General features: G+C 38.4%; 1 protein-coding gene across 1 annotated transcript in view; it reads left to right on the top strand.

Moving 5' to 3' along the window:
• LOC106919159 (cadherin-18-like) overlaps positions 1-26,080 on the top strand; it is a 130,254-nt gene extending 104,174 nt beyond the window's left edge. The window contains exons 10-12 of the mRNA XM_088001312.1: positions 1,322-1,439; positions 14,659-14,910; positions 25,258-26,080. Of these exons, the coding sequence (XP_087857438.1) occupies positions 1,322-1,439; positions 14,659-14,910; positions 25,258-25,760 (873 nt within the window). The 3' untranslated portion in view covers positions 25,761-26,080. The remainder of the gene's footprint in view (positions 1-1,321; positions 1,440-14,658; positions 14,911-25,257) is intronic.
• Positions 26,081-26,679: the final 599 nt, after the last annotated feature.

Here is a 26,679-nt window from a genome sequence, read left to right as displayed (position 1 = left end):
AAAGGAACTGACTGTCAGACAAAAATGGTTTGGAAATTATAAAATTACCTAAATTTTCTCAAGAAAAATGTTATATTTAGGAATAACCAATTTTATGATGAGGCCAGTCTTTTTCTAATTGTAAGAGTTTGTTAAACCAGATATTTGACCCTCAGTTGTACTAAAAACTTATTTTAGCATTTTAGTTGATGTGACATAACACATTAAAAAAGTAAAAAATATAAAAACCTTTGCAGTATTATATAAAACAAAAGACATAATTAAAGGATAAACTGAGAAAATGGTAAATCTGTCATGGAATAAACATCTGGAATAATTCAGACAGTCTTCTTCATGAAGATTTAACAGAAAATATGTGCAAAAAAATGTGGCAAACATATGAAACTCAGCTTTGGTTGTTTTTATTCCCAGTTTATTGTAAAAGAAAACGTAGAAATCCACCCCGGCTGATGATGTTTAGTCTTTGTTCTTGTTCTATAGTGGGAAAGAAGTAAATGCTGCCCTTTATGTTAAATTGATTCTAAAAAGATGTAGGCGTATCACGCTTATTCTTCTGGCTGCGCTTCGTACTCTATAATTTATATAATTTCCTTCAAATGTATTTCTGTTTGTTTACATTTGCTCAAGTATTCATAGCAATTGAAAAATGAATCCAGTCGTAAATGTTTCAATTACAAAGGTCCACAACTTACGAACGTAGTTATTGGTTGATTTTACAGTCATTGTCCTCATTTAATTATTACAACTGTAAATGTATAGAGTTACTGCCAATCATAAAGCTAATAAAGCCCAATTATCTCCCTAACAACAGAACTCATGCTGTATCACATCCAAATGATTTCAACACCTTTGGGATTTGGGGTTTTATTTCATCTTTTTGAAACTAATCAGTTCATCAACTGCTCCAGGTTGTATAAAAAAATCACCTTGTTGCCACGGTTGCACATCTGAACAACTGTATGAAGGTTAAAACAACAAGCAAGAGCAAAAATCCTTCCAGCTGCACAGCATCCAAAATCACAATTGTGTAAAAAAAATAAATAAAAGCAGAGCCTCAACTGAAAAAAACAAAAGTCTCCAAACAAATCAGAAGTAACATGAGAGCTTCTCCAATCCGCTGCCAGCTTGAGTGGAGCCATTCTAGAGTGTTAAATCGCAGCTTCTTCTTTTTTTTTAATCTTAGATGCTTCAAGCAAAGTGCACAGCTGAAGGAGAATGTTTCATGTGATTTTCTACTTTCCAGGCATGACAAAAAAAAAACAAAAAAAAAGTAAAAATGTTGTAGTAATGATTTTAAAAGTATGTTCATGTTGTTTCTCAGTTGATCCAGACCGTCACAGCAGTGGACAAGGACGACTTTGCCAATGGACAGAGATTCTCTTTTGCTCTGCCAAGCCAACTGCCAGTTAACCCCAACTTCACCCTAAAGGACAACGGAGGTAACCGAGATGATCTTTACGTTTGTTCGTTTTGTTTCCGGGTTTTTTTTGGCCGTCTGCTCGGGTTTTAAGCATTCAGCAAGTCGTTCTGACGCTCTCGTGCCCTTGTGGTGCAGTAAAACCACACGCTTTATAACAAGTGAGCATGGTAAGCTGCAGACTCAGTGGGATCCCCTCTGATTGCGTTAAGCAGAGTCACAGAGCTGTGCCGTGTTTGCGCGTCGTGTTGTCAAATGGATTACCTCGCTCAGCCGCTCCCTGTCGCCGCCTCCTGTGTATAATATCGAGCCTGCCTGTGGCTGGCGAGCGGGCGTTGCCGTGGAAACCATTTTCAGTGTCAGGTGAATACCTAGCCCCGGGGTGGTCGGCAATCACAGGGCTTTTATAAGCTCTCAGCCAGAAGATCTCACGGTTACCCACAGAGAAGAGGAGTTCACGGCACTCCGGATGCCATGGAGGAGCATAAAAACAAAGATGAAGGTCACAGTAGCGAGATAAAGAAGAAAAAAAATCCCTGATCATACAAGATAGGTCGTTTTATCTCTTTGTCCAATTCCTTCCCATCATACGCCTGTCTTTGCCTCCCTCGAGTTTCTGAGGCAGGGCTTTTCTGCAGACATCCCTCACCTCTTGACCATCAGCGAGTCTCAAGGTGGAAGAGAATAAAAGCAAAGCCAAGCCTGCAAAGACTCCATGAGAACAAAGAACTACTGACTTTAAACAAACATATGGGACAAGAAGGTTGTTAAGTTCTAGTTTTACTCTTATTAACCCCCCAAAAAACGGAATTCAGTGAAACATCAGAAGTGAAAGAATGAGTGGGAAAAGTAGGGGAGAAGTACTCTAGTTACGTGGTTTTAGTTCTGAGCCATCAGTCTGTACAACATCAACAAATTCCTCAGAGGAAATTATGGATGTTAATCTAATTTGCAAGAGTAAAAATTTGACAAATTTCTATTACAAAAGGCAAACTGAGCCACAATCTAACAGCTTGAACAACTTCTTTGAACACAAAGCATTTGCAACAAAACAGGATTTAACTGCTTTAATTTAAAAAGGAAAAGAAATAATTTTGTATCTACAGCTAAAACAAGATATTATTACAGTCATAAGTGTTGTATATGGCTTTACCTTATTAGCATCTTGATTAAAAAAAATACAGATTTTTACGTAAATATCCACTCGAATGACAGAACTTGAATGAATCAGTGATTATTGTCATGTACAGATGATTTATCAACTAATTCCAGCTAAAGAGATTTAGAAAAATCAAGAATTAAAGTCTACATCAGTGGGAATAAGCTGTGGGATTTTATTGAGCTATTATCTGGTTAATTAGTTTGGGTATTGATGTAGGTAGCTAGCCTGCAGTCCGATGCTGAACGCCTGCTGCTCTAGCCTTAGCATGCTAATTGTATTGACCATCATGCTAACTCGCCTTAGTGATTCAGTTTCCCTTAATTTTTCAAGCCAGGACTTTGCAATTAGCTTATTTTTCTTCTTGTAAACAGAGGACACATGTCGAAGACAATCTCCAGTAAAACTGGCAACCAGAGGAAGTTTCAGTGGACAAAACCTCGTCCACTTTGAGACCTTATCTGAAACAATCTATAATCTTTTTAAACATTGGTGTGATGACATTTAGAAGTGCTAATGTGGAAGGATGTTAATGTCTATGTATCAATCACTTTTCAGATTGGTATTTGTTATAAAAACCATTTGAAATCTTTTTTTTACTTTTTACTTCATAATTATGCATTGCTTTGCATCACATGAAATCTGAAAACCATCTGAATTTTTTTGGTTGAAACATGAAAACAATATAAACAAGGTTAAAGGGAATTGATGCTTTTCTAAGGCTCCAAATATTCACACCAGGAACTGAATCAATCTCTACTTAACTTTCACCTACTTGAAAAGTGATATTTTGTCTTTTCACCTTGGGTGTGATAATGATGACTGTGCTGTGAAAGACATGCTATTTCTTATGTCTTGTCACCAAATTATTTTTATTTTCTCTATTCAGATAATTTTCACATAATGCTATTTTAAGACAGTTGGTCACAAGTTAGCAGTTGTTCAGAGTAAGAATATCTATGAACTTAATATAAAAACTTCTTCCAGGATCATTTATATTTGGTTAGCAATGTTTATTTTGTCAAAGGTTTGGTAATACTTGTTATGTTTATAACTTTCCTGAAGTTTTACCTTTTGCAAAAGACAAATACATTTTTAAATCAACTGAGCTGGTCTACAGTTGATTTATTTGGTTTAATTTATTATCTTTGTTCTGTTGGAACGAGGTGACTGGACAGGGAATGAACCAGAGGCCACTAATTGGCAAACGCTCCTTTAAAACATGGACAAGATCTGCTTTAAGTGTATACAGGAGAATAAAATTATCCACTTTTTAATATTTTTGTTTTGTAAAATTTAAATCCCTGCTGTAATGTATATTCAAAGCTCTTCTCTTATGAAGGATTAATAACAGATTTTTTTGATTTAGTGCTGTTTTGAGATACGGTGCCTTTTAATTTGTTCTTTACCTCTTGATGCATGCCAGCCCACAGGCTCTTGTTTTTCTCTGATTAGATTATTTGATATAATCCTATGTGGGATGGGCAGGATTTCCTTGTTTAATTATTTTTCAGTGTAGATATGAGAGAACAAAAGGGTATTTTGCCCAAACCGATGTACATTGTAGAAGCTTGTGTTGTCGGCATGTTTCATCCAAAACAGCAATACATGGTGTTCTGGTTTACAAAAGTCACAGATTTAATTTGTTTATAACTCATTAACTTTCAAACCCCAACTCTGAATAAATACGGTCAGTAACACAATTAGGACATTTCCTCCAGATATCGTTTCTGTTTAGCACAACCCTCCTGCTTTTCTTGCCAGAGGACTATGAAATAACATGAATATTGGATTTAAAGCAACAGTTCATACATGAGGGAGGAAAACACCAAGGGTTAATGCTACTGCTAGGAGAGAGAGTCTGAGCAGGGAGTTAAAACCAGACCACTAAGGTGATGTCAGCTGTTTGTGAGCAAAGCTTATCAAGTGGACAAATATAATTGGGTACAAATAATGATTCTGCATGTTTGGTTATGAGAATCAGCTTACATCAGGTTTTTCTCAGTGTCTGAGCCAAATGACGGAGAACGTATTTGACTGCATCTCAGCAACTTTTCTTTTATCCACTGCATGTGTAGCATTGATTTGATAAAATGTTTAGGATCAAACATATACTGGATGGATATTATATTATCCTCTGATCCCTGAGATCAACTACATGGAAATGCAACTATCCTGAATTTTATGACTGAATACATATAAAAAAGACAAGAATTAAGAAAATGAAGATACAGGCACTGAAATTTTACTTTGAAGTGCATTTAAGGCAGTAATGATGACATTCACTGATAGAAAATATGAATCATGTAAACCTACATAATTTATAAGAATGACATGAATTTCATACTTGCAGAGTTTAAACATGCATCACGTTTGAGAAGTGGAATATTCTTGTTTGAACGGCCCACTGAAATAGTCAGAGTTCTGGCATTCAGTGTAGAAATGCATAACTCTTTCAGAAATGCAATGACAGTAAGTGCAGAAACTTACTGCCCTGAACAAAAGGCATAAAAAAGGAACAGATGAGTAAATCATACCTGTGTGAGTGTTGACTCAGCAGAGATAACAATAAATGGGAAAAGCAGACAGGACCATAAATTCAGCACAGCCCTGAAGCCTTTGCAGCCTAAATGGGTTATATTCAGGAATTTTATGTTCCCAATTCAAAGAGATTTCCACTTTAAGCTGATGATGAAAGGCTACTAATTGAAAACTATAAATTTAAGGAGAGGAGGGGGGGAAAAAATCCCCAAGAAACAAGTATAAAGAAAGAAGACGTTTGATATGAGATGCCGTCTTTGTTCCTCTTGATAAATGTTTTCTTCTAAACATCGGCTCCTCAGGACTCATTGCTGAAGGATTTTTATTCTGGCTGCATTCACACCAGCCTTGTTCTGTCCACTTTAATCAAACTCTAGTTCGTTTGATGTTATGAGGATTTTCTGCTTATAACTAATGAAAATCTGACATTTAGAATTATGTTACATTATATTGCATCAAATCAATAAAAATTATAAAAAATAATAAATAATAATAACATATTGGCTTAATGAAAGTAATATTTAACACTTGCTTATAGAAAAAGGAACCTTATCAGAATGCATATCCTATAACCTACCATCAAAATGTGTTCTCTACTTTGATCAGAGTGTATTTTTGTTTTTGTTACAATCTAAAACATGAAACCAGAATTGTTAAAGGGTCGGTATTGTGTATTTTTTATGCACATAGTGCTATTTTTACTTTCAGTTGTTAAACAATATATGCTTTATGTATCAAATATGACTTAAAAGAAATTTGACTTCACGATTTAATGCCTTGAAATTGGGCCTCTGTCTCTTTAAGAACTCCTGCCCTTTCTGAAACCTCATCGCATCGTTCCTTTTTCAACTCTTTAGCAATGTTTTTACCAGCTTTGCACTGAGAAGCAGCTTGCAGTTCCACCAGGTGTTTGCTCGTTGCTGCCACTAGTCTGAAGGAGCTGAGGGAGGGAGATGCGATGGAGGGTTGCTCTATGAGACAGAAACTCTGAAGCGTGAAAACTGCAACTCGAAGGTGGAGCTCAGTCCACCCACAGCTTAATGGTTGCCACGGAGATTAAAGGATTTCTTACACATGCATGTACGGGTCAAGGTAACACTCCAGGTATGTTTTTGATGAAGGGAATAACATTATAACATGATATGAAGCTGAAAAATGTCGATTTTGTTTTATATTTATATTGTTGTATTCACTGCTTACCTATTTACTTTTTCAATAATCCGTGTTCTGGTTGAATTAATGTTACTTATGTATTTGCCTTTTACTCTCTCCAGCTGCCTTATCTACATAAAGCTCCCTGTGAAAAGTTAAGCTGCTGCTCTCAGGCTTTTCCTGATATCAGTCAAATGTGCTCAATTAGAGGCTGCATTCGCACTTGAACTTGGAGAAGAAAAAATCCAGACGGCGCATCGTACTGTTGACTCCTGTGTCTGATAATTCAAGTAAGCTCTTCACACTCGGAGCAGCTTCTTTCACTCCTGTTGTTGCAGACTAACAGTTGGTGGCTTCGCTGTGCCAGGACCTAATACCGCCCTCCGTTGTTGTGCAACTGAAGAAAATCCCTTTCAGTCTCTCACACCAGTAACTCTCTCATGACCTCCTTTTCTTCTCAGTTGCAGTTTGATCATTAAAGTGTTTTCCTGAAACTTGATTCACTGCAGCACTTTGAACTTTTATTTTACAATAAAGAGGTAATTAGCTGTAGGTATTGATCGCCGATACCTTTTTATATCGGGAACCATCCGACCTACAGCCGTCTGTACGTCTGACCTCCATCTGTTTTTGGGCAGCTGAAAAAATTACCTTTCATCCACACCAATCGCTTCCTCGTCTCTTATGCATCTCATTTCAGGATCTTTCTGAACTTGACTTTTTGAAGTTTTTTTTTGTTGTTGCTAAATTTACAATTAGATTTTTAATTTGAGGTTCTGCTCATTTAAACCTCTGCAGTTAAATAGTCAATTATACCTGCAGTGGATTCATCCTTTCCTCTCATTTTTTGGTAATTTGACAGTAATGGGTATAAAGAGAGCCTATTAACTAAACTGTTGTGGATTTTTTTCCAGAACATTTTTATCGCTTATTCATATTAGATTTCTTTCAAGCTATTATCTTATTACAACAGGTTAATTCTTCTGCTACTGAGACCTCTAAGAGAGCCAGCTCTTGTTCACTGAATCAGATAAGTGTAGTGGTTTAGTGCTAAATGTTAGCTTCAAAGAAACTGTAATCTTTGTTAAAATGACGTTTAGGTAGAAAGTTGGAAATCCTTCTGTGGCGAAAATCTGCTTTGGTGAAGTCAATTTAAATACATCAACCTCCCTTATCGTTTACAGTGGCTGAAATTTTGACTGGCTCTTTGATCTGCTTGATATCTGTCTCATTCTATCACATCTCACCTCAACAACCAATTAATGCTGTGATTTATAAATAAGCCTCATGTTTAAACTGATCACTTGATTTCTGACAGCATCGTCTTCCCATGCGCACAGAGAGGATCCTGTGATATTACAGCTAATAGGCCGTATTGAGAGGACGGCTGTCAGATACGTAGGATGTCAATTAGCTTTTATGTCATGCTCATTTTACTCACAGTTGATGATCTATTGAAAGAGTTGGGCTGTGTGGAGCGGCAGAGCTCCAGAGTGATGTTGGTTTTCTCAACATCACACAGGAAATAGTTGCAAATAGAGCACAATGGTTGCCTTCTGCTTAAAGGTCAGGATTATTAACTCAGATTTATGACTCCGTTTCAGAAAATAACTGTGAGTAATAACTAAGCCAGTGTTGTAAAGTGTAATTATTGTTTTCAGAATGAATGCATTCATTTTTTTTTCTGTTTAATTATAAATTTAGTCATACGCACACATGCTATGAATCAATATTAGACTCTTCTCTTCTGACTGAAAACTTACTGAAAACCATCAGGATCTTGACTTTAACTTGTCCTTTTATATCAAAATACAAATGAATGTGAGTTATGTTGATGGCATATGAAAATAATCAAATCTCTGTCCCAAAATATGTTCTTAGATTTGAGTTTTAAAACTTGCCTGATTGTGCATAAACAATTTAAGCAAAAAAAGTCAGAATTCTAAGTTTTGTAAGTAAGTATGAATGAAAGGATTAAATTATCGATACTAAAATCAGCTTCCTTTGTGGGATTTTTAATCTGCCACGGGGGAAAGCTTAAGCAACACACAGATTTATACTGTACAGCAGCTGTAAGCCAAAATATAATAGCACATGCAAATGGAAAATTAGAGCATCCAAGCACTGCAGCTGTGTTCATTTTCTGAATTGAAGAGTCCTAAAGGGAACCAAGTGCAAACACCAAAGTTAATATGAGAGAAATAGTTGAATTAAAGTATCAGGGAAAACTGGACTTTATTACTGACAACAAAAAAGACTAAAACAGACAGTTATGGTCCAGTTTCCAGACACCTTCCTCATTAGGGTGTTTGAAGTTTGTGTTGGCTCACAGCTGTAGCTCAAGAGACAAGTAATTGTTTTACTCATAAGAAAAATGAAGAATACTGCAGATATCCATCTGTAGAAAACAAAGGAAGTTTCTGTTCTTGGGTTTGTTTCAGCCTCTGAAGGTATCCAGGTAATTGATCCTCTCTGGGATAAATCCTGTTAGGACGTTCAGGCTGGAAACAGCTGGAGTTATACCAGGTTGGATGCATTTCATCACTTATTTCCATTTCCATAATGAGTATCAGTTATTTTTAAGAAAAGACAGTAATGACTTCAAGCAAATGTGTGAACTTGTTTTCTGTTTTTGTGTATTTTAAGTTTCCTTAGTGCTACCTCCTAATTATAAATCTAATTCAAATAGATATTTTGTGGGGTGTTTGATAGAAGTACTATGTAATTAAGCAGAGCCAAACTATAAAGTCTATTTGTCTGAGGAGATGAAGCGTTTCTGCAAATGTGAAGAATATTTGTAAAAGTGGAGACTAAAAATGTAACTGGGTTTTTTTCTTGACAGTCAAACTTTAACTTGGAGAAGAAACAGCCAAAGTTTAACTTATAAACTAGGACACAACAGAGACGTTTCTTCCAGAAAGGGATTTCCACAGCTCCGTTTTTCAAGTGCAAACTGGAGTGCTGCAGATTCCAGTCATTGGCACCTACTCACTCCCACCAACGTTTACAAGAAACGCAACCGAGTGCATGTGTAGGCAACTCCGAATTCTGTAGATACGTTTGTGTCGTGTCTGTGTGCTATTGATTTATTTGACTATTTTTGATACTTTTGGCCTGAAAGTTAACTTTGCAGAAAACAGTTTCAACATTACAGTAAAGTAATTATTTTTTTTAATGAAAAATTCAATCTCAAACCTTAAACCCTGAAGGGAAAACCTAAGATGCATCCCTTGCAACGTTATTCATCTGTTTTATAAACTAGATTGTTAAAGATCTGTTGAGTTTTGTCTACAAGTTTCATCCACTTGTCATATTTTCTCTGCTCTGCCCCTCCTGTCCTGTCATCAATCCCCCTACCACACCTTTGTTCTATCTTGAGTTCCTGATCCTGAACATTACCTTTACCTGCTCCCTGATTGCTCTTACTGTATGTCTGATGTTGCCTTCAACCTCTGCTTCATGTCCCTGGATTACGGTCAAAGGCTGACGGATACTGAATCTGCTCTGCCTCGCCACCCATCTCTGCTGCCGACTTGGAGAGTTTCTGTCTAAGGAAATGCAGCAAGAAGAAACCAGAACCTGGATTAGCAGAATGAGATCGACTGGGGGTTTGAGCCCAATTTACAACAAGAAACAGATTAACTGACTGGGATTATTTTTGATGTTCACAAAAGTAAAAAGTTAACAGCAGGAGAGTGAGAATGATTAGTTGATGGCAGCATCACCAAGCTGACCTTCCTACTGGAGCTTCTGCTCCCCAAGCCTTCTCTCTCTCTCTCTCTCCCTCTCTCTCTCTCTCTCTCCCTCTCTCTCTCTCTCTCTTCCTCTCTCTCTTCCTCTCTCTCTACCTTTGGGTAAATCTTTTCCTTCTATTTCAGCATTACTTCCTGGTCTCCTTATCCTTATCCTCCTATCACGCCTGTCTCCTTTGCTGATCTGAAAGCTCAGCATTTTGCATGTTAGACAAACAATATTTTAAGACTGACCTGACTGGAGAAACTTCTTCCACGTTTCCTGTCTCACCTGAATGACCTTTGGCAAACGGCCAGTGGCGTTCCTTGTCTTCTTCCAACAATTTCCTTGTTTCCTCTCAGTGCTTTCATTAAGACCAGATCAGTTCATTCTCCTACGAATGTCAACAGATTCTCCCACCTGAGCTCTGGATCTGTGCATCTTCTTGTTTTTCCTGGTCAGCCTGTCAGTTTTGGTGGAAAACTATATTTAGATGAATCATTTTGGGATGTTTAAAATGTGGGTTCTTGTTTTCAAACTTTTCCTTAACCTGTCTGATGGGTTGCATAGTCTTGAGCTTATTCATGTTGTGAGTTTTTATTATTTTGTAGCTTATTTCTCAGATTTCCACACAAGATGCATGTATATTGAAAAAAGCACTTGGTTGTGCTAAACTTTTATCAGTGCGTCTGAATACGAACACACACCACACTTTTAAAACGTTTATTTTCCAAATATCTTGGACCCTTCCCCGCCTACCTCAGAATAATCTCATAAACTTAGCTGTTGTAACAAGACAAAACTGGGAGCAGCTTTGCAACATTTTGCAATGCACTGTGGGAATATGAAACTTATCCAAGTGGCTCTTGCCTTGTGTTGATGGTTTTGGGGAAAAGAACCTGTTTGCCAGCGCCGAGCGGAACCAGAGCGTGAGGAGAGCCTCGCATGCAGTGCATACTAATTACTGTGTTTGTGTCGTGTGGAGGGGAAACTGCTGGGCGGCTTACTAAACTGGACCATTGTATTACCTGGTTTATGCAAAATACATAATTCTAATGATTCCAAATTATTGAGCGCTGGTCATTTTTTGCGGTTGCCACGGTCAAACTTGTATTCAGCGTGGTGTCCCGTGTGTGTGTGGATGCAGTTTGGCTGCAGATGGTCTGTCTCGCTGAGGCATTAATCACACTCACTCTGCAATCACACCGCTCTCCTCCTCTCACCTGTGACGAGACATGGGTTCATGTGAATTACCATAGCATAATGGATCTGAGCTTCCTCTGTGTGTTTAGTACAAGGACCTGCGCGTACACACCACACTGATTATTTCTTTTTTTTGTTGTTGAGCCTCCTCTGGTTCAGCCTCGGCTGTCACCCAGCCTGCTCTCTGCTTACTGCTCAGACGTCCAGCCTCTGAATCCCCGTCTCCTCTGTGCCATTTGCGTCTTCTGAAGCCTCCGCCCGTCTGCGTGCTGATGCGGCGGTACACGAGTCCTGGCTTAATAAAGCTTGAAGTACGTGATGTCTTTCCAACTGTCGATCATAATAATTATTCATAGATGGAGTCGAGATTGGAGTGGGAGGCGAGGTCTCAGAGCGGCAGCAGCTCGATAGTACAGCACGGCGGAGGTGTTTTCACCGGGCGGAGGGACAAAGGCTGCCCTGCTGCACGATTCAGCATTTTCAGAACTTAAATAGCGTGAACATCGAGATCAGCGCACAGTGTGTCATCAGTATGCAAACCCAAAGTTAAGTTGTCTTAAGTTTTCACCCACAGTATCTTTAAGGACTCCTGACGTTATCATACTCCAATGAAAAGATGTGGCACGTTCAATAATCATCTGTAAATGACCTTTCTCATTCGCCGATCAAACCTTTGACAGAATCTGTGTCAAGCTTTGTGATTGCATTTGTAGCAAAACAACTTAGGTGCAATTTTCCTGACAAAAACAATGTCTCATTTGAAAAAAGGACAATAGAAAATATATGTTGCACTCATCACTTGATAAATGTTAATTTAAAACTGTACAAAATTATAGATAAAAATAGATAAGGTCAAATTAACTGCTTAGCCATCATTCAGGATGGTGTAATGGGTATAAACTGTTGCTCAGCCTCTTGGTTTTAGTTTTTACAGATCTCAAACGTTTGACTGAAGGCAGGACTCCTGGGTCATGAGACTCAGACTCCCTCCCCCAATTTCAAGGCATCAAATTACAAAGTCACATTTCTTTGAGTTATTTTTGATACATCGAGCGAGACCCCAGGATTGAACCTTGTGGTTTCCCACATATGACTTCTGTCTGGTCCAATAAGACAGAAAGAAGTCGAGACTCAAATCTGTCAAGCATTTCACCAGAGTCCCAGCTTCAAGCTGCTTTAATACGTCCTGGTCTTTGTTTAGAGGCCATGTAACTGTTAAAATAGCCTCTAAATGGATGTAAATATAAGTGACTTGTAATTAGGTCTGTCATCATTAATGCATGTAATTAATCTGAAAACTGTGTTCATATTACATAATGCAGACTATTTTGACCTAAAAGCCTCTTTCACAGTGTCACCTGGTTCACAGTAGTGTGTTATACAGTCTTGTACTGAGTTTATTCGAAAATGTGCTTATTTACACCACAATTGATTAATCAGATTTTTTTTTTTCTTTTCTAAAACTTGACCGTGCTACTTTGAACAAACTGTCCGTTCCTTTGTGAACAGAGTGTGTTAGTTTAATGAACAAGGCGCTCGGTGAACAGATTTATCCATCTGGTCAGAGGAGGATGTTCTGCACAGCTGGCTGTGATAAATTTGTTGCTCTTTAAATAATTTAGAATTCACCAGCAGAAGGAAAGAAGGCACGGAAATTAATTAGCAGCATTAAAAATACCTTAGTAGTTTAGAAAATATGTAAAATCATGATATTCTTAAAGGATATTTTCTTATTTAAAACAGATGTTCAACATTTTTGCTTGACTTTGAGAAGTAAAATAAAAATAAGGAATGCTCTCTGTTAGCTTAGCTGAAGTTTTGCCTTCGACACCAAGAACACAGAGACCCCAGTTTTTATATAAGCAGCTAATATGAGCAAATTGTTGGATGAAATATGCCCACATATCCCGACTCTGCAATCAATACAATGAAACCTGCTGACAAAACTTATTTTATTGATTCTTCCTTCCCTTCAGCTGTCCTGTCTCACTGCTTTGCATGTTTTATTAAATTGAGGCTTACTGAGTTAGCCTAATCGTTCTACACTGTAAGAAAAAAAAGCTGTGCAATTTATATATGCAAAGTACATTTTTTCTGGAATTGTCTTACATGGTAAAATGAATCCTACGGAGAGAGGACTTAAAAAAAAGAGCAAATGTAGGGATAAAACTTTTTAAATTGGCTTTTTAAGAAAATGTTGGCATCTTGTGTGAAAAACAGAGTTTTAAAAACTGTTAGAGAAAAACTGTCGCCACATCTTTATATTTTATATCTTTATATCTTCACTGTTGTTTCCACTGTCATGATGAGTTTTGTTTTTAGCAAAACCCAATATTTTTGGTTTGCACAGGCATCAAACCTTTTATTTCCCTACTGATAGTTGATTATGAAGTTTCAAATGAGTCTTTGTTCCTTTAAACATTAAGTCTAAAAGCTGCGTTTCAACCCTGGGACTGTTTGTGTCATTTAGTTGTTTAACTTGTTTGACTTGATGTGATTTCTCCAATCTGTTTATGGATTTCTTTAGCTAAAGATTCATTTCTTTAACTTTAACTAAAAAAACAAAATAAATGTTCATTACAGTTGATTCAATATTTGTTAAGGGCACCTTGGCTAGGTTGTTCTTAAAATAATAAAATTAATAAAATCGTTGTGCCTAAATGCGGAAACAGTCATTATAAAATAAATATGTTAGTAATTTGAAACTTCAGTGGCTCAATTTAATAAATAAAGTGTGACATGGAACCTGAAGTAGCTCAAAGTTGGTGTTATTTGCTGTTTAGATGTCGGCAACGAACGAGACCGATTCACCTGACAAAGAACAGGAGACACTTTTAGCCGCCTTATGAAACTCCTAAATATTATTTAGTTTATTTCTGATCAAATTGAGATCATCTCTGGTCAGGGTTCATTCAGTTTGAAACTCTTGAACTTTGTCAGTACTGTCGTTTTATGGAGTAAAATGGTGTATAATAAATGCTGGTCGTTTAGGCTCAGGTGTGAAATAATTTCCTGCTACAATCACCAAACCAAACCTTTCTCATTAACTTCAGCCCTCATACATTTGCTTGTCTGGGACAAATTGCCGATCTTGTCAGAAAATCTCCAGCGGCTGTCTTGCTCTTTTTTTGCTCCCTGTTATTTCTGCTTATTTACGTGGCAATAACAGACGTGTTTGTGCAGAGATCAAGGTAAACTGTTCTTTTGTTGCATATTAGAAGAGTTAAACAAACACCTTTAAAATTAATTAGCCTTGGCAAGCCAAGAAGCTGCAGACACAGTAAATAATTCTGTATTTGGATGCTTTCAGAAGGAAAGCAACAAACAATGCCAAGACTAAGTTTAGCAAACTATTGTCACCAATATAGAAGTAATTGCATATTTCTCTGAAAGAGGTGCACAGTTAGTCTTTCAGCCCAAGGGTATGACCGTTTTTATCATTTTGTCTTTGCAGACAGCACAGCTAACATCATTGCCAGGCGGCGCCGGTTTAACCATCTGACCCAGGAGCTCTATGAGCTTCCCATCGTGGTGTGGGATGGCGGGGAGCCATCGCTCAGTGGCACCAGCACCTTGACCCTGCGGGTGTGCCCATGCCAGCGCCACGGCAAGATCCGGATCTGCCAGGGGGAAGCGTTCTTCTCCTCTGCGGGCCTCAGCACGGGGGCTCTGATCGCCATCCTGCTGTGCATCGTCATCCTGCTGGGTGAGTTGGTGGGCAGACGCTCTGGGGAGCCGCGGAAGGCTGGGACTTCTGGGGGGGGGTATCCTAGGGCGATGGATGGAGGAGATGGACCGTGGAGGAGTTAGAGAGTGGGAGGTTGAAGGAGTATGACAAGGGCAGAGATGGGGAGGGGGCTGGATAGATATGGAGAGATATTGGTGGAATTTCAAATGAGTAAGTACAACTCAGGGAGGGTCAAAAAGTATGTGGAGGACTTAAGAGAGTGAAGAGGGAGGAGGCCGGTGGAAAGAGAAGGTTCAGCTGGAGAGTCGGTGCAATCAGGAGGGAAATATATGCAGCTGAAACCGGAGGTGTCCAGTGTTGGTCCTCAGCATCAGTGTCCTGCAGGCTTTGAACAAGTCCTTCCAAGACATTCTCTGAAGTTTCACCCAAACGGCTAAAACATGCAGGACAATGGCTATCAAAAACCAGAACCGGTCAACACCGGCTGAATGGATGCCAGGAACAATCCTACAGCGATGGGACGCTATTTTCTATTCTGTGCACCTGAAACATAAAACATAAGGTGGAAAATGTATTCAGCTGGTCGCCTGCCTGTTCTGGGTGAAACTAGAGGTGGAGATTGTTATCTTCTTTTTTTCTTTTATGCCTGTTTCATCCATCTCATCTTTAGTCTTCTTGGTTTGAATCATTTTCAGGTCACTAAACACAATCATTAGTAAATCCTGCTGGTTTCTATCTTGCATGAACAACATGGTGGCAATGAAGCCATTGCCAGAAAGAATTAAAACTAAATCTCTACCAGGGCTTTTTGAATTTATTCATAAGTACATAAAACATAAATTACAGAGGAATACCACTTGAGTATTGACATATTTTCTGTAGAACGTGACTCCAAATTGTTTGCAGAAAATTCAAATATTCACAGTTTTCATAGACTATTTAAAACATTTTCAATAAATGCTGTATGTATTATTGCATACCAGGGTATATTTTGCATTTGAACTACTAACATGGGCAGTTAAAAGCTATTTATTGGCAGCTATCCCCTGTAAATACCAAAGGTCAACAGTAATCGGTGGTTTTGCTGTCAAGCAGATGCTAAATTTGGAAGAGATTATTGTTAACCTGGCTAAAATACACAGGTTCAGGATTTATGTAGCTAAATCAGACATAAATTAGACCACTAACTGGTGAGAAAGTGATACTAATATTTTTAGTATGTGTAAAATCTGCATCAACAAGCTTTAGTGGGATTCAAACTATCAACAATAGTCTACAAGAGTGTAAAAGGATAGTTTGGATTATTTTAACTGAGGTTCTACAGAGTTTATGTATATTTGTACAAAAAATAACAAATGCACATGTATTATTTAAAAGTTTGTTGGCCTCTTATAACAATGAGAGTTACCAAACAGAATTTCATTATATGTGATCACATAAATACAATAAACGATTCTTGATTCATAAAATCCTCAGACCTGAAAAAGTTCTGACATAAAAGGGGCAAGTCCTGATACAACCCCAAAAATAAATTAAATCTTTCATGAACTAAAAATGACAGTCTTACTGGGTACATCTCTAATCACACATGAATCCCCACAAAAAAGTATATTTAGCTTTAAATTATCCCCAACTCACTGAACACATGAAACATTAGGAGTGTGAATTTCATATCAAATCTTTACAATCTTTACACTAAGCACTAAATGCACAGAGGATTGTCTCATTTATCTAATATCTGCTTCTTCATCTCATCCCCCATACTCCCCACAATCTAGTCAGCAGAACCTTTTGGTTCTGATCCTAAACGGTGTCCAGAACTAAACACAGCTGTCAGAGTGAGACGCCTTAAAAGTGGAAGACAAACAGCCCAGTTGTTCTGCTGGGTTCTTTTCTAAGTTTGAGGTCAGTTTAAATAAACTGGAATGAAATGGAGATGTAAAATAAATACGTTTTTCAAACTGCTCCACAAATACAAATCTGAGATGTTTTGCTCGCTTCACCCCAAGCGTTGTATATAATCCATAAGTGTCACAGGGTGAGGAGGTATTTAATTACAACAATCCATTCAGATGCAACTCATTACTAACCCTGAACATCGCTCTTTCTCAAACGAATCAACATTTTATTTGCACAATTGTTGTTTCTGTTTGAACAAATTAAATCCCAGGAGAGACACAGGGGCTTATTTTGCCTCTTTAACAGTACAATTACATTATAATATCACCAAGAAACTGAATTTCCTAACAATGGACAAGCGAAAACAACAATCATTAAATTTAGCTGCTTATCTGGACTTGAGCTAACCCAGTCAAGAAGAAAGTCTTTTGCCCTGAGCTGAGTGAAGAACCAAGGCTAATTCAAAAAGCACTTGGTATTTCATATATTTTTTGTTGTTTGATTCCAGCCAAATTGCTTGTCAATTGTTTTGATCTCCAAGGCAATAGGTCAGCAAGAAAAAACTAAACTAACATGCTGAAAGGGGCTTATTGACAACTGTTGTAGCAGAGGTCGACACTTTGACCAATAAATCGATTCTGCTGCTTTCAGAGGAGTCCCATTAAACAGCCTAATCCCACTATAACACATCCCACTTTTTACAAGCATGTCTGAAGGTAAAATAACTCTAAAAAAAAAAAAAGAAAAGAAAATTTGAGAAAAGAACAAAGTTAGTGGTGTTCAGTTTTTTCATGTTAGGGAAAAGTTATACCTGTGAATGATGATTCATGTTCAGCATTAACTGATTATTAATGGCTTCATTCACATCTACTCAGAAATTAGACCCACTGTCAGTTAGAGCCGTTTGAAAGCCCAAAGTCTGGACTGCAGCAGATCTGAAATCATCTGTTTGGTGAGTTTCCTCCTGCAAAAGTCAACACCACTGCAGGACAGGTTCTCCACAGACAGACATGTTCAAACTCAGTTGAATGTTATTTTTATTAAAGTAAAGCAGTTTCTATCTTTTACATCAATGTGAAAAGATGTACCTGTCCAATGCAAAGACAACTATTTACTAATGTTTTAACAGATTGTTCCGTAAACACATTTTTTTGGACCGTGTCTTTTACAGAAAGAAGTTAAACTGAAGTCCAAACTCTCTCCTTTTTTGTGTCGTGTTTTACAGAAATAGCTTGAAAATATACTTTTTGCATTTGGCTGCATCATCTTCACTCAAAGACTGTAGATGCAGTTTTGTAAACAAATTTAAAATTCAAAAGGACTTATAAAAAATGCATTTTCTTAGTATGACTAATAAAGTTAAGCTAAAAATGTGTAACAGCTGATTGTGCAAATCAGCTGTTCTACACCTTTAACTAAACTAAAAAGAACCACCTTTTTTAGTTTTTTTTATATTTCTATGCTTGCTTTTAAAAGATGAACACTTTTTCTTGTTGCATTCACAGGAAAGTGCCCAGGATCTCATTATCCAGTGAAAAGCTCAGTTTTACTCTCTTGTGAGCGTGAGACGCTGCGTCCCGTCGGTCGCGCAGCAAACATCAACAACCGACGTGAGGAGCAACACGCCCTCCACTCCTGCTGATTCTGTTTCACATTCCACCGCGAATACAAAAGACCGTCAGAAATCCTGCGAAAACAGAAAACACTTTTTCAGTATTGCTTGTATTAGCAGCCAGACAGCTTTTGCCTTAGTGGGAATTTGTACTGTGTTCCTATGGCAACCCAGATTTCCAGTGACAGCAAATGATTTTTGCTTGAACTTGCAAACACGATCGCGTCTGATGGGTGGACAGTCGGTGTAACAGGTTAAATTGGAAAAAACCCTGGAAGCGCAGGAAATGTCTACAGAAAGACCGAAATAAAAGTAAAAAAGATGAAAGGCAGCTCATTAAATTTCCACAAGTAAACAATCAGCCATCAGCTCTGTTAGGTGTTACAGCGTCTCCGCATTTGGACGTGATTAGATAAAACTGTCTAATAACTGAGTCTCTCCTCTTCCCTCCTCTCATTACTGATTGTCTGTGGACATTAGCGCGTGAAGGTTATGCGTAATCATACAGACCGTCTTCCTCCTCCAACCCGGAGCTTCTGGCTGAGGAGAACAAAAGGCCATCGCCGCTGTTTGGAGGAAACGGTCGTGGTCACGGATGCCTGCTGAATACCTAAACATCAGCACAATGCAGATATGAGGAAGGCAAACAGACATGTTGAGCCTGAGGAAGTGATAATATCGGCTTCCTATTTATTTTTTGTAGAGGAAGATTGAATTGTGTTGCCGTTTGCATTCACTGTGTCCTCAGCCATTAAGCATACCGTAACCCCAGAGACCTGAGGCTGTCTGTAAGTGCCAGCCAAATAAATGACCTTCCATATAAGGTAACTGTCAGTAGCGTTGCTGTTATTTCCCATCTGTAACGTATTTGCAAGAAAAATATTTGCAAATGTGGGTTAGAAAAAAAAAGGTTCATTTTTCTTGATAACTTCATGCACAGGCATTGTTTATTTTGAATGATTCTTTGCAGAGAAAGACTTGGCAGCTTGACTTACAAAATGGAGCTTTCTCAGGGTTTGTTTATGCTTATTGGTGGACATTTGGTGTGTGTGTGTGTGTGTGTGTGTGTGTGTGTGTGTGTGTGTGTGTGTGTGTGTGTGTCTCCTTTTAAGAATGTGAACACAGTGTTCCAGCTGCATTATCCCAGACTCAGATTAAACACACTGATTCCTCTGAATGCAGAGCTTAATAACATTTGGGAACACACATTTAGAGGAAAATCAAATGTATTGACAAGATTCTTGCTGCCCTGGATTAGTAATCTGCAACATTGCTCAGTGATCAAAATCCAAATAAGTGAAACTTTGCAAAAAGACAATAATTTGTAAACTAAACATTTAGAAATCCCAAATCATCACATTCTGTTTTTATTCATACACAGGGTCATCGTGGTTTAGTAAGGACCAATTTGTCCAGAAGCTTTTATTTCCTGCCCAATGTCTTAAAATGTTGCTTCAATATTTGCGCATACAGTTCTGTCCTTGCGATGCCGTGTGTTTTGAGAGCCTTTGCTGCAGAAGAATAACCCCACAGCATGATGCCACCACCTCCTTACTTCATAGTTGGATGGTTCTATGGGTAATTGTGTCTGCCTCATTCAGTTTTGATTTCATCAGATCTCAGGTTCCTGAAGATAAAAGTATTTGTCCAGGAGTGAATTTGTAAACTGTAATCTAACTGACCTAAAACAGGAAAAGTTTTCCCTGATTTAATGTGGAACAGTGGAGAAAAAAAAAAGTTCTGCATATTTTCATGCAGTGTAAGCATCTGTTTCTGTGTGCACAAGAAACAGACACTGGTATGTTAACTGGTGAACACTGGGAAGCTTGAACCCTAACTGGGGACAATTTGGTTACCAAATTCACCAAACAAAGGAAAAACTGTTCAATCAGAACTGCTAGTCATGAAAATCACCTTTAAAAATGTGTTTTTCTGATTCTTTTTGAATATCTCACCTTATTGTCCCACCAGATTCAATCACACAATTTTAATTAACTAAAACAGCAAATCAGCCCACCGCAATACCGCATGGCCGTTCGATGGCAGAAAAAGTTGATTTTTTTTTATCGTATTGAGAACAAAAGTGTCACAGCATGAGCATAACATTTCCACAGCTCATACATTCAATCCCCGCTCATGTCTGAGTGTCTCTGTTATTTGTTTATGCCTGATTGTTTTCCATTTGTCTGATTAATGTCCGTGCTTTACCTATGCGCTCACTAATAAGCCGCCTTAATTAAGTCTGTGGCGGACCAGAGAGGAATACTCACTCTGAACGGCTGTGACTCGCCGGATAATGCTTTTATTTCCACGCAACTTAGATAATTTTAATAAGCAGATTCAATTACAAATACTAATTTTGTTTCAGAGAAAATGGTACAGCATCACAGTACTAATTGGTTTCAACCGGCAAATATATTAAACATCTAACCATTTATTCAATTCCAACAATTTATTACAGAGAATGAGTAGTTATGATAACTGCTACAACATTCCTTCATTTCTTTACATTTGTGTAGAAATGCATTAGTCAGTTTAATGTAATTACATTAAAGAGGATTTAAAGTGATTCTGCGCATTTCTTTAAGCCTGTTATGACTTTATCACAGTTGTTCAGATCTTTTCAAGACAGAAACACAATCATTTAAAACTTTAATAAGCTTAATCTGCTGTTTTCACACCGAGTTAAAAGCAATGGAGTAAATGTTTGTTTTCAAGTGGGACAAAAACGCGTCGCCTAAAAGAGCTTGTCTTTTTGCAGAGGCATTTTTATGCCTTCAAAATGGAGCAAAGGGTTGGACCTATATGCTGATGCAAGACTGGAAAACAAATAAAAAGACTCTTGACCAATGACCGCTGGAGACGGGAACCAACACCTTTTGCGACCCCATAAGAATAAGTGGATATAGAAAATGAAAGGAAAGCTAAGATTATTACGTCTGACTTAACTTTGGCCGTCAAGGTTAGGTACAGAATGAAACCCTGTAAAACCCAAATCTTTCATCGACGCTGCTGTTTGATAAATTCCAGTGTTTGATCGGCCTTTTTCTGCTGACAGTTTGAGGTTGTTTGTCTTTTATTCACTGCAGCAAATTCCCCTTTAGAGACGATACATTTTAACTGAACTGAAATAAGTAGGAAGCCAACAGACTTTCAGAGCACTGTTGGAGCAATTTGGACTAAATAAAACCTTTTGGTTTTACATTCAAATCAAACAATTAAGAACCATCAACAACTTGATATCACTAAACAGTCAAAAAGGGGCTGAGGAGAGCGAGCACACGGCTGCTTGGCGGGGAATAGATTTCACTTTGTCATATAAATTCAGTCGAATCCCTTTGGCAAATGATACAGGAAAGCAAGAACATCCCCTTTAAATTAAAGTCTTTTCCATTAGGATTTACAAGAAAACTGGTTTTATTTAAGATTTTCAGTTTAATTCAAGTTCTGTTTTGTTCCAGTGTAATTTTCCATATCCAGAGGATGCTGCCTAAAAGCGACTTCAGTGATTATTGGCCCTCCTGGTGCTACAACTATTTACATCCCGCTTTAGGGAACGACGGCCCTTATTCTTCTGTGAACATTTTATGAGGCTGAAGCCTGCAGAGAGAGGATCCCTTCATCATTCCCTTCTGTACAACCTGAGCTTACTCTGCAGGTTTTCTGCAGGATTTAAGGCTGTGAACTGAGATGACCGTGGAGGAGAGCCAGTTTAATGACTCCCGAAGCCTTTCTGCATCATTTTTGTCAAATGACTAAAAACTAAGTGAGAGTTCATGATGCCGTGTTGTGGAAAAGTTCCCAGGTTGGGGGAAGAGAGAGAGAGAGAGGCCCACAGCATCATCAGTCTTTCACCGTACTTAAACGTGGGCGTGAGGAGCTTTCCCAAAAAGCACTGAACACCCTGGGTTTGCCATCATCAGATCAAAACAGCATCAGTGAAGAAGAAGAAGAAGAAGAAGAAGAGGAGGAGACATTTTGTTTCCACGTCCAGTGAAAGTTTCAGTAGCATTTAGCAACGTATACATTTTTCTTTTCCTTTTTTTAGGTTTTTCAGAAAACCTTTTGGCTTCCTGTAGTCCGCTCAGCCTGACATGTGTAAGAACCTCAACCACCACACAACGAACGTCTGAATCTTATGTTCTGCAACACAAAGCAGAGTGGATAGAAAAACACAACAAACCGATGAACTGTTAACACTGCAGTCCACTTTGTGAAAACTCAGACCCGGTTTTACCAGGAACACTCTGTCACAGTCAAGTTACTTACTAATATGTGCTAAAGTGCAGATCGGAGAACGAGGAGGTGGAGAAAAACAATGTGTTGTTCCTGAAATCTGCATGATGAAGAAAATAAGGGAACAAAAGTTAAATTTCCCCCAGTGATGACCCAGTTCACCTCACGCAGCCCTACATTTCTGCATTTTGTAATTGGGTGTTTTAAACTAGCAGAGCGATAAGGGCTGTCGGAGACAAATTGCATTTTGTTACCCTCTCTGACCCCACATCGGACGGGCCAATTCAGCAGGAAGAAAGTTGGATATGATTTCTTCCTTCTCCCCACATGTGCAGGTTGTGATATGTTTCCCGAAAACACAAACCTCCAACTTCAATTAATAAATTGCCTCAAATCTAAATGATTAATTTCTTTTTCTTGGGGCGCAGTCAACTTATTTATTTTTAATTAAAGCTATAAAGGAAACATTTCTTTGCTGAACTTTGTGTTTAACTTTTAATTGCATCTGTGGAAATACGTCTAAGGGTGCTCTTAAAAAAAGTAAAGAAAAAAATCTGTCATAATTTTGGGGAGTTGAAGCTACAAAACATAAAAATCTGAATTTAAGCCATGGTAAATATACTTAATATGTTAATCTGAATGATAAAAGCTAAAATGTTGTAGTGATGCTGGTTTTTACTTTGCAAAACCTTTAGAGGAAAGTTGAGTAATTGGCTAAACAATGTAATCTAGTTTAAAATCTAAATTCTCTGAATTTTATCTCTGACTATAAAGCCTAAAGCATCTTTTACCCACTTTTTCCATCTACCTGCTCTTTTCTTTCTCACCTGGCTTTAAGTGAACTGGAGAACTTGAAAGTGTTTTGTTGTTTAATAGGTTTCAATAACCACCAGATGAGAGGAATCCTAAAGGAGTTGCCTGGGTACATTTATTAGTCCAAACCTCCTTGTTGCTTTAGGTTAAGAGAGCTGAGTCCTATAAGTCCTTCCTCACTCCTCCTCCTTCCAGTCTCACACCTTTTAACAGCTAGCAGATATCTCACCCTGACAGAATGCTCTGGCACATGTGCAATTTTCTGTTTATGTCACCTTCCAAGCAGTTTTATCAGTTATATCTCTCTTTATGTTCCTTTGTATCATTATGGGTTTTTTCCTCTTCTTCTTGCACATTTTACGATGCAACTGTGAGGCAACATTACCTCCGTAAAAAAGACGGATATATCCCACTTCTCTCAGCTAATCCTGCAAATGATCTCCTTCTAGACAATTCACCTGTACAAAAGTGTCTTCTTTGTTGCTTTTTTCTGTAAATTGATGTGAGCTTAATCTTTTTCAAAGAGGTTATCATTAGCGTGATGAAGCAGCTCAAAGCAGATCCTAATTAGAACCTGTCATTTGAAAGAAAACTTTAAACTTGGAAAGTTTGTTTTATTCCTCATTAGTCAACTCTTCCTGAGTCTTAAAGATTGATGCGTAAGACACCCAGTTTGGTAAGAAAGGAAATGCAACCTCTTTCTTTTCCCGAGTTTTGAGGGAAAAGACAAGTTGTGCGTGAGGGACTTTGGAACAGCAACTCCTCTAAAAAGGCTTATAACTATTTATTTTAAACATTCAAACACCAAATATACATTTGCACAGAACCAACCATTTTAGCTCTACCACGGATTGCCCAATCAGCACCAAGGAAAATAAATGCTGCTTCTGGATTGGCTGCTTTGTAAATGCTAGCCGCTAGCGTGTCAAGTACTACTGCACCACGGTATTTTAGCAGCGCCTTCTTATAAATATTTTAGTTCTGTTTTATAAAATCAGGGAAATTATTTCTCAAATAACTTGGAGGTAAACTTCAAAGGAAAAATTTAGCAAAATGGTGAGATAAGTGAATCTCTGATGGGTTTCACTGGCAGGATGGTAGCTACCCTCAGTAGTAGATTTCTGTGTGAATTTTGGCCCCGTCTTCTTTTTAACATTACCTCCTCTAGGTTAGCAGACATTTGAGTCTTCCAGCTTAGACATTTAATCAAATTCATGTCTTGTCTTTGAATGGGGCATTGATTCATTTGTTTTGTAGATCTGTTGTTGTGTTTGCGATCACTGTCCTTTGACGGAAATAATCACAGAACTAAGTAGCTGAAATGTTTTACCTTTTGCTACTTTTTTTGCTTTAATTGTGCAGGGATGAGGGACAGAAGTAAAGGATCCTAGAATCTGGTGACGTACATGTTTGTGTTTTTAGTTCCTGGAATGTTAAACCTTCATGTTACATGAGTGGCACCTTGTGTGACCTGAAGTTTACATACTATGTACTATTAAAAAGTTTGCATTGTAACCACAGAAAGCTTAGATTTAAAGAATGCTAATGACAGCCACTGCCTGGTATTGACTTCAATGCTCAACCCATTTCAGAGTCCTGACAGAGTCACATAATCACACTTTAATTGATTGGAGTTCAGAGCAATTTCTTTGTAGTGAAACAACTCAAAGGTCAGCATTTCCTCACATCAATGGAGAAAATAGTCATTCCTGTTGCTGATTGCTCCAAAGTAAATGTTTTCTTTTACCTATAAGGCAGCTTTATCTTTCAATCAATACCAAAAATTGTATTTCTCTGTCTTGCAGCAATCGTGGTTCTCTTTGTTACACTGAAGCGGAGCAAGAAGGAACCCCTCATCATCGCTGAAGAGGACATCAGAGAAAACGTGGTGACGTACGACGACGAGGGCGGAGGAGAGGAGGACACAGAGGCCTTTGACATCATTGCTTTGCGAAATCCAGCTGCTGCCGAGGAGCTCAAGTTCCGACGAGACATTCGCCCAGACGCGAGGAATCACTGTGGCATGCCCCCCTGCAGGAGCCCGACGGTGGAGCTGGACGAGGTGGACGTGCATGAATTCATCAAACAGAGACTAGTGGAGGCGGACATGGACACCAGCGTGCCGCCCTACGACTCGCTCCAGACCTACGCTTACGAGGGGCAGGGCTCGTCCACAGGGTCCATAAGCCCGTTGGACTCTGCCGGCGTGCAGTCGGAGCAGGAGTACACCTACCTGGAGGACTGGGGACCCGAGTTCCAGAAACTAGCAGAACTCTACGAAGAAGCAGAGTCGGATGTGACCACTTAGTCTGTGATTTCACTCCCGTTCAAACCAAATCCGCTCCAAACCTGTTCTTTTTTTCAGATTTTCAATGAATAACACGGACACAGACAGTCTCAGTGGTCCTCAACTTTTACTGGTGAACTAAATCGACTGCTCTATATTTTCTTTTTTGTTTTTTTATTTAGTCACATTGGATCATGGATTATTCGTCTGGAATTGTCAGATTTTAAAAATTAAGAGAAGATCAAATATGAGGAAAAAGGGAAATGATGATATTTTCCTTGGTGTATATTTTTTATTGATCAATAAAGTCCTGAAATCCATTTGAGTGGATATGTGAAAAATTGGTACATTTGTCTTATTTCTGTAAGATGAAATGTTGAGCATCATGGATCATCAGTGCAGAGAGAAAACTTTACTTTGGCCCTTTTTCTTATTTATTTTAACCAGTTTATTTTTTCCCCCAGAGTGGAATGATTGCAGAACAAACATCTGTAATCATTTTTTTAAAATTCACATGGCCTCAAAATTATGCTTACAGGCTCAAATGTCTTCCCATACATCCACTAACCCTGATAGAAATGCCTTACCAAGTTTCATCTCAACCACACGTTTCAGAATTAGAAGAACTAAAAGGAAACATATGTTCTGTTGTATTACCATCTGTATGGCTGCATTCACACCAGCCCTGTCCAGTCAGTTTTCATCAGACAGGACCTTGTCTACCTATGAGGTCCAGCTTGATTGGGGAGGTGTGAATATGCGATTGAACTCTGATGCGGACCAAAATGGTGAACTTCGGTCTGTCTAAAAACTGTTGGCTGAGTTGAAGTGAAGTTTGAATGCATGGAAGTGGATTATAGCACAGGGCACTCAGAGATCTTTGTGTTGTTTCCTTTAGTGGTTCATGTTGCAGCGCCCCCACAGGACAAGGGGGGAACAG

This window comes from Poecilia mexicana, unplaced genomic scaffold (assembly GCF_051168715.1).
Source record: "Poecilia mexicana isolate PSO_F unplaced genomic scaffold, ASM5116871v1 scaffold_20, whole genome shotgun sequence".
NCBI classification, from domain to species: domain Eukaryota; kingdom Metazoa; phylum Chordata; class Actinopteri; order Cyprinodontiformes; family Poeciliidae; genus Poecilia; species Poecilia mexicana.
The sequence above is the reverse complement of the archived record's forward strand: the minus strand, read 5'-3'. Positions and strand labels throughout refer to the sequence as shown.